Genomic DNA, 8,017 nt, shown 5'->3' on the forward strand with positions numbered 1-8,017 from the left:
TCGTGAAACAAGCAAGGATCTAGCACAACAAACTGAAAATTGAAGGGAACTGTGAATAATCAGAAGACTGGTTGCAGAAAGTTAAGAAAAGGTACAGCGTGAAAATTTAAAGATCTGTGGTCATCTGTGTGCCTGCTGATCATGAAGCGGCAGAGAAATTCGTTGATGAGTTTGCCAGGATCACTGTTGATGAAAATCTAACATGAAGAACCTCAATGGATTGACCCTGTTACCTGCCTGCACTCAGGCACAAAGTTGGATTACCCCCGGTAATTATAGCACTAAAGGTACACTTAACCATGTGATTTATGTTCTTAACCACGTTCCCTTATTCAGCTTGTTTATATCCTCCTGAAGCCACTTTACAGCCACATCACAATATCCACTGTTACCCACACTGAACTATTTTTCCTGTTGTACTTTAGTACCTTAAATGTACATTTGTTGTAGGTAATTATTTATTACTGTTACATGTACCAAGAATCAGTGAAAAACTTTGTTTTGCACACAAATCATTTCAAAAAACAAGCACATTGAGGTAGTACAAGGGAAAAGCAACAGATGGCAGAATATAGTGGTATAGTTACAAAGAAGTAGAGTGCATGCAGAGAAATAAGTGCAAGGGCTATGACAAGGTAAGTTGTGAGGTCAAGAGTTCATCTTTACCATAAAAGAGGTCAGTTCAATAGTCTTATAACATCAGCACAGTTGCTGGGAGTTAGGGAGTGTTTGAACCTGGTGGTATGTTTTCAAGCTTTGGATCTTCTACCTGATTTTTTTGGGATGGAGGTAAAGAGAATGTCTCTTTGGGGTAGGTGGGGTCTTTGACTACATTAGATGTTTTTCCGAGGCAGCGAGATGTAGAGATGGGTCAATAAGGGAAGATGGTTTTCTTCAAGGACTCAGCTGTGTCCAGAACTCTGTAATTTCCAGCAGTTTTGGGCAAAGTAGCGTCACACCAAGCTGTGATGCATATGGACAGGATGGTTTCTATGTACATCAATAAAAATGGTTGAGAATCAAAGGGATATGCTAATTTTTCTTGCCCTTTGAAGTAGTAGAGGCCCTGATGTGCTTTCTTGGCCATAATGTCTATGTAGATGGACCACATAACAGATTTCAATTAGATTGAAACTCCCAGTTTCAAATACATTACTTTCAAAGTTAATGCAAATTTTTGCCATGTTATAGTTACTTTTTTCTCAGAAATAGATATTTTATACTACTGTGGCGACCCACTTCCTAGCGCACTCGAACCGGCTCACAAATAGCCAGCGCGCAGGCACAAAGGCCAGGTCCACAACAAAGGGAAAAAGCCTGCGGGGGTTTGTGAGTATGTGTCCCTTACAGCATCCGTGCCCGGGGAGGGCGGGATGAGGGAGGCTTTAAAGCAAGGCTGTGAAGTTCGAATAAAATCATCTTTAATTGCAGTTTACCGACTCCGTGTCGTTATTTTAGCGCTGCGTGTAGCACACCGCTACACTACTATATTAATGACTTTACTTAACTGTGCTTCATCTTCTTTTCTGTGTCATTAATCTACCTTAATGTGAATGCAGTTTGCATTCAGATATAGCACCTTTAAACAGTTTTCCGTACTGTGAACCCATTCGCTACTTGCTTTTTTTTCCACAATACTTACTCTTTTTACATTTCAAACTTTCACTTCCAGCTCAGTTTCCCTCTCTGCTCACTCCATCTTGGGTGTCCATTCCTCAGCTAACACCACCTCCCACACCACCAAATTCATCCCCAAACATCCTAAGAAGCGCCTCCTCAGTCATACTGATCTGGTCTGGTCTGGTGTGAACCATCTAAATGTTACAGGGTCCATCTGACCCAGATACCACATCTAAGTCTCAAATATCTGAAAATTTCCCTCCTGCATCATTTCTCCAGCCATATACATTTATTTCACCTTCCTACATTCTGTGCTTGATGCATGTGCCGATAATGCAGCTTTGCATTACAGAAATTCATGATGTGGACCACTTTAAAGATAGACAACCCCACCGCACCCTCCCTCCTCAACCTCCATAATGCAGGGCATGCCTACACATAACTGGGCAACCCTCCAGTGCTACTACCTTTCATGTCCGCTACACAATTAAACTTGAAGTTGCAGTATTAATTGTTGCATAATTAATCACTGGTCTCTCAGTTATGATGCAAGGTCACTATTAAGGAGTAAAAGACAAGCATAATCAGTGACATTTGTTTTTTTAAATTCTATTTTCCACTCATCTTAAATTATAATTGGTAACTCTGATTCATAACCCAAACACTGAGTTTTAATATTTAAAATTTCTGATTGCAATAAAAAAAGTTTAAAAGCACAATCTAACATGTTTAATTTATACAATAATCCTTTTGATGCATATTTTAGTGACCAGAACTAAACAGTGCTTTAGAGCTAAACTTAAGATCTAAGTAAGTCACATGTACCAAGTCTGTTTCACAAATCTTTCAAAGGCAATCAGCACCAAGTATTCTCCAAAATGTCATTCTATTCTCCAAAGAATGTTGCAACAAAATAGCAAGCATTAGAAATTAGTGGACTTTGCATTGAGTAAAATGACTCCATATTTTTAGTGATCCAGAGACCTAACAGTAGTAGATATTTTCATCAGATGTATATGACACCATCCTAATAATAATTACTACAAGAAGATTACTCTAGAGGCGTACAGAGTCAAAGTATGAGAATACAGTAACACATAGTCAAACTCTGTCAGATTTCATCCCTGAAGGATATCATCCAATTGGATCCTATTAAACTCAAAAGTTTTTCAATGTTTTTATTTTTCATAATGTCATCTACAAATTCAGTTCCGTGGAATACCTCTACATTACTTTGATATGTTTGCATGCCAAAAGTTTCAAAAGGTCTTTCAATAAGCTTGACAGTAGGGTCGTGATTACAGTTATAGCAGGTAGAATCAGGAATATAAACCAGAATGGATAACAAGCTTGTTACAAAAGTTTTGGGTTAAAGGTAAATTATTTGTAATGCCAAGAGTTGTATGTAGTGTTAAACAAGGATGAATTCAAAGACAACTCTGCAGTATTAAAGAGATATGGAAAACAATGGAGCTAAATTTCATTACTAGACACTGGGCCAAGGAACACTATGATAAAATGCAAGATATTATTAAACTGGAAAAAGGATTTCAATTTGTAGTAGTAGATTTTGACAAAAATATAGAGGTATATTCTCATTGGGAAGGAGCATGAAGAATCTAGGGGAGCAAAAGCAGCATCTTGGGCCCCAATACACCACTCTCCTCATGATCAGATGTGCTTCCTCCTGGTGCTCCAATATGCTCCCACAAAGGAGGTGCAGGTTGGTAGGTTAACCAGTCACTCTGATTGTCCCCAGATCATGGTGAAAATTACTGAGGGAATTAGATTGTTCCATGAGCTGCCACAGACCTCATGGGGTGAATGGTAGCTCAGAACAAATACAGAATTGTAAAGCATCATCATCAATTAATAAGGCCATAAAACTGCAAGGAAATGAAGGCAATGAAACTAATTTAAAGAGAAACAGAAGTCAAAAGTCGAGGTTAAATTCAATTTGAAATACAAAAATTATTAGATCATACCCATAATCATCATGCAATTTCTTTAAAAAACTTTCATGAGATGTGGACATCAGTGGTAATTTCCCTAAGGTAATTATTTTTGCATCAACTATCTGCTTACTGAGACCATTTTTAAAAAATCATCCCCAATGCTGCAGATCTGAAATCACACAGTAACACACACAAAATGCTGGAGGAACTCAGCAGACCAACGTGATCACACAGTATTCAGTCAAGGCAAAGACAGCAAATATCCTTCCCTAAATGACAACAAATGACAAAGTTACTACACAAATCCTTCATTTATTCAGTTAAGTGAATGGCTTAAAATTCAGGTCCCCTAGATCAATTGACTCTCTAATTAATAGCTCAGTCTCTATGCTATCAAAAACTGTTCATATAAAACTACTAGATGCATTAGGGAAGCTGCAAAAAGATATTTGCATGTAGTACCAGAAACAAGGTATCTAGACTATCACAGACTAAAATTCTGAACCAATTCCATTAGAAGTGGGACAATGTCTTTAGATTTTGTATTTAAAGGACTCCAATAGGGTAGATGTAGCTTAAAGCCCAAAATCAATATTGGCATCAATAAGTCAACAGAAATTTTAAAAAAAGTTAACCTAAAGAGAAGAAAGACCATAAAATTGGTAATTATTTGATTTAAACCTGTTAATGTTTTTCCTTAATTCATATCAAACACATTCACCCTTCACACTAAAGTAAAAACTTGGTATTAAAATACAGGGTTTTCAAATTGCTCCAAGACCATACCTCACCTTCTGTAAACTTATTCCAGTAGTGCAACTCTCAGATCTCTGTGACTTCCATTTCTAGCCTCTAGGTCACTTCCAATTTTGATCATTCCACTAATGTTCAGAACTCCTTCAGCAGCCCTAGACCAAGGCTCAGGAACTCCTATCCTCATATCAAAGATGGATGCTGATGTATCTCTTTTCTGTCCCAGAAGATACTCATTAAAACCAACCTTACTGTCCAACTAATGCTGCACTTGGCTCAATATCAAATTTTAGGAAGTCTTTTAATGTTAAATGTATTATATAAATAGCCATAGCTTTGAGAATTGCATTGATGCATTTAAGGAAACTGGGAAGGTGAATAAGTGCAAAAAAAAAATAACAGATGGATATACAGTACTAAGTCTTAGGTACCTATTATGTAGCTTGGTGCCTATGACTTTCACACAGTGCTGTATTTGAAAGCAGAGAGCAAGCTGTAAATCTGGTGGGAGCAAATGATGTCGGAGCACCATGGGAAGAGTGTGGGACAGGTGATAGGAGTGCCAGGGGCAGGGGTTGGCACAGGTGCAGACACACCCAGGCAAGGTCATTTGATTCCAAACAATTGGCTTATTGATCACTACAGAATGCTTCCCTGGTATTCCCCTCTCCCCACTCTGAGTCCACAATAGAGACCTATATCAAAATCAAGCTCATCATCACACACGTCCTGAAATTTGTTTTTTTCTCCCTTTGTGGAAGCAGTGCAACACAATACATAAAATTCTACTGTACTGCCCAATACTTTTACACAGTATATATGCCTTAGACTTTTACACGGTACTGCACTGAGTTAGATAACGACAGGTGGAATGTAAGCAGGGCAGTCAAATATCCGTTTTTATTATTCAAAACCTATGCAATTTACTATAGTGCAAAACTTGTAAATCCGTAGTCATGAGACTTCTACCCTCATTTCCCCACTTAATAAAAATAAAAATATCTGCAAGGGTTAAGATGCATGTTGTCTAATAAGAAAATCAGACCAGTTGTCACCACAATAGTTACACTTTCCCTACAGGCTAGTGCCTCACAGCATCTAAATATTTCACATTTTTCATACATTCCTCACGTCCAAATCAAAGGACGCACGGCGAGTGGTTTTGGTTTCCGTTTTATTTTCTTACTTACGAATTCAAAGTCATATTGAAAAAGATTTTTCTTTCAAGATGAAATCAGAAACAGAACTCCACTAAATAGACGTTACGCTCTTGTTAAAATACATGCTTCAGGAACTCAAAAATGAAAACTTTCTTTTCAGTCAAAAGCCTAACCACTAGCCCCGAAACTAATCCTTAAATATTACAGTCGCAATAAATCCGAGAAAACAGATCCATTCATATCTCCTACTACTTTGCAAAGAGCTATTTACAGTGCACTTCATTTTTTGTCCAAAATTACATTACAATTTATTAATTTGTTTAAGTATCGTAAGGGCAAATTTAAACAAAGACATCAGCAAATATGTTAATTATTTGTACCTTGGCAACCCACGAACTTGCTTCTTCCCCCCCCCCCCCCCACCACCATAAATAAATCATTCGTGGGTGATGAATGGTTGCAACCATAATTCGGATCGGACGAAATTATTCGGGCGCACCCCTCCCCAAAAATATTTGCATTCAGCAAAAAAAAGCGCAAATTTCGAGTTACCTATTCCGTATGCTTTGGAAAAGATCCAGGCCAGATTAGCGGCTATTTTAGCCCTAGAGGAATCGTACAGCTCCAGCGGTACAACCTCAGCACAGTCAGAGTCGGGCAGCTCCAGCATCTTCCGGCTGTTGCGACTGCTACCATCGCCAGATGCACCGCAGCCAGCGAAATCCACATCCACCATCGCCAAACAGATAAGAATTATTATCCTCCAAATACCAAATAAATATCCAGTATATTTTTCTCTTCTCCCGCCGTTGCTCAGCAGAATCGACGCATTAATTCACCTCAATGACCGCCTTCCTAAGGACGCGGCCTATCAATGTGATACTCCAATGAATGGGAGTTTATTTTAAAAACAAAATAAAATGGCAGGCTGAGCCCGCGGAAGTCCAGTCGACTGTGTCATAAAACGCGAGTCATGGTGGCTCAGCCGGTGCCGTCGACACTGGCGGTGGGCGTCCTTTGTGTGCTCGCTCGGCACCCACCCCTTCTCCGGTCGCCCTGGCGAGCTCGCGTTCGTGCTGACAGGCGGCACCGCCGCGACCCACCTCACTCCCTCCCCCGCAGCCCCACTGCGCATGTGCGGGACGCGGACGCGCCCCGACTGCGCGTGCGTCACGCGAAGGGCGTGTCCGCGCTCCCACCGAAAGCGCGACCCGTGAGGGTTTCGAGGGCACGCCACGCTTCACTAAGGAAACGTTCTGCCAATGGGTGCAGTGGAGGGATTTTCGAATCGGCCCATCTTCTGCGTTTAACTTTCCAATCTCTCTTTATGCTTGCAATAATTGATAACTCTTTTTTCCATAAAAGAACGTCTTGAAATTTATGGACACTAAAGACTGTAGATGGTAAATTGGTTAATTCGTCATATACCACAAAGTATCCAAAGATTGTTTAAATGAGAGAAAGTCAACATGATTTGAGAGGAACATGTATATTTCAAAAACAAAGGATAAGAACAAATGTGAAAAATCATTGTATTCGGTCAGAGGGGTGAATCTATGGAACAGTTGTAGTGAGAATTTAAAAACATGCACCACACTTAAGTTTAAAAATAATTTAATGAACAAATATAAAATACATGATTTAAAATGAATGGGAGTAATGTAACTAAATAATACTTGGATTTGGATTTTGTGTTAAAGGATTATGAAATTGTTTGTTTTGATGTGATGACTGGCACCAAATATGTTTTTGTGTAAGTAAGAAGAGGGGTAGACATAATAAACTGTAGCTTCAGCCTACACCCTTTCAGTCTGTTTTAAAGACTTTTATTATTTAATTTTGTCTTATGAAATAATCGTTGAAAATTATGCTTTTTGTTATGTTTGTACTGACCGAGATAAAATGTCATTCAAATTTCATTCATTCATATATGCCGAGATACAGTGAAAACTTTGTTTTGAAAGTCATCCGATCCAGATCAATTCATTACAGCAGCGCAATGGGATAGTAAAATGTAACACAACAGGATGCTCGGCCAACTTGTGCAGGAATGTAATCCAGGTGCTGGAATCTCAAGCAATTACTAAAAACCTATAGACTTCAACAGCTACCTTGACTATACTTCTTGCCACCCTGTCTCCAGCAAGAATGTCATCCCCTTCTCTAATTTCTCCATCTCTACTTCATCCTTTGTCAGGTGGAGGCTTTCTGCTGCAGGACCTCAGAAATATCCTTCTTCAGAAAACATGTCTTCCCTTCTGCTGTAATTGATGGAGCCCTCACATTATTTGTCCTCCATTTCCCATCTGTCTGTTGCTATCATCAGGGCGGAGGTACCTACATTCAACATTTTAGGAACTGCTTCTGGTCGCTGTCCTATGACGTTTACTTGGCTCTGCGCTGAACTGAGGCTGTGGTCTTCTCCAGCTACTCCAGGCTTCATGTCTGTGGACTCAATTTCATTCTGAATGCTATTTGCTGACTTTCATTATTTGCACGATACGTTTTTTTAGTCTCTCTGCACATTGG

The 8,017-nt window shown here is 39.3% G+C and overlaps 1 protein-coding gene across 3 annotated transcripts in view; it reads right to left on the reverse strand.

Moving 5' to 3' along the window:
- The window catches only part of camsap1b (calmodulin regulated spectrin-associated protein 1b), a 138,707-nt gene extending 132,109 nt beyond the window's left edge, over nt 1-6,598 (reverse strand). For all 3 annotated transcript variants that reach the window (XM_073052849.1, XM_073052848.1, XM_073052847.1), the window contains exon 1: nt 6,041-6,598. In XM_073052849.1, the coding sequence (XP_072908950.1) occupies nt 6,041-6,224 (184 nt within the window). In that variant the 5' untranslated portion in view covers nt 6,225-6,598. The remainder of the gene's footprint in view (nt 1-6,040) is intronic.
- Between the last annotated feature and the right edge of the window lie 1,419 nt (nt 6,599-8,017).

This window comes from Hemitrygon akajei, chromosome 7 (assembly GCF_048418815.1).
Source record: "Hemitrygon akajei chromosome 7, sHemAka1.3, whole genome shotgun sequence".
In the NCBI taxonomy this organism is placed as follows: Eukaryota; Metazoa; Chordata; class Chondrichthyes; order Myliobatiformes; family Dasyatidae; genus Hemitrygon; species Hemitrygon akajei.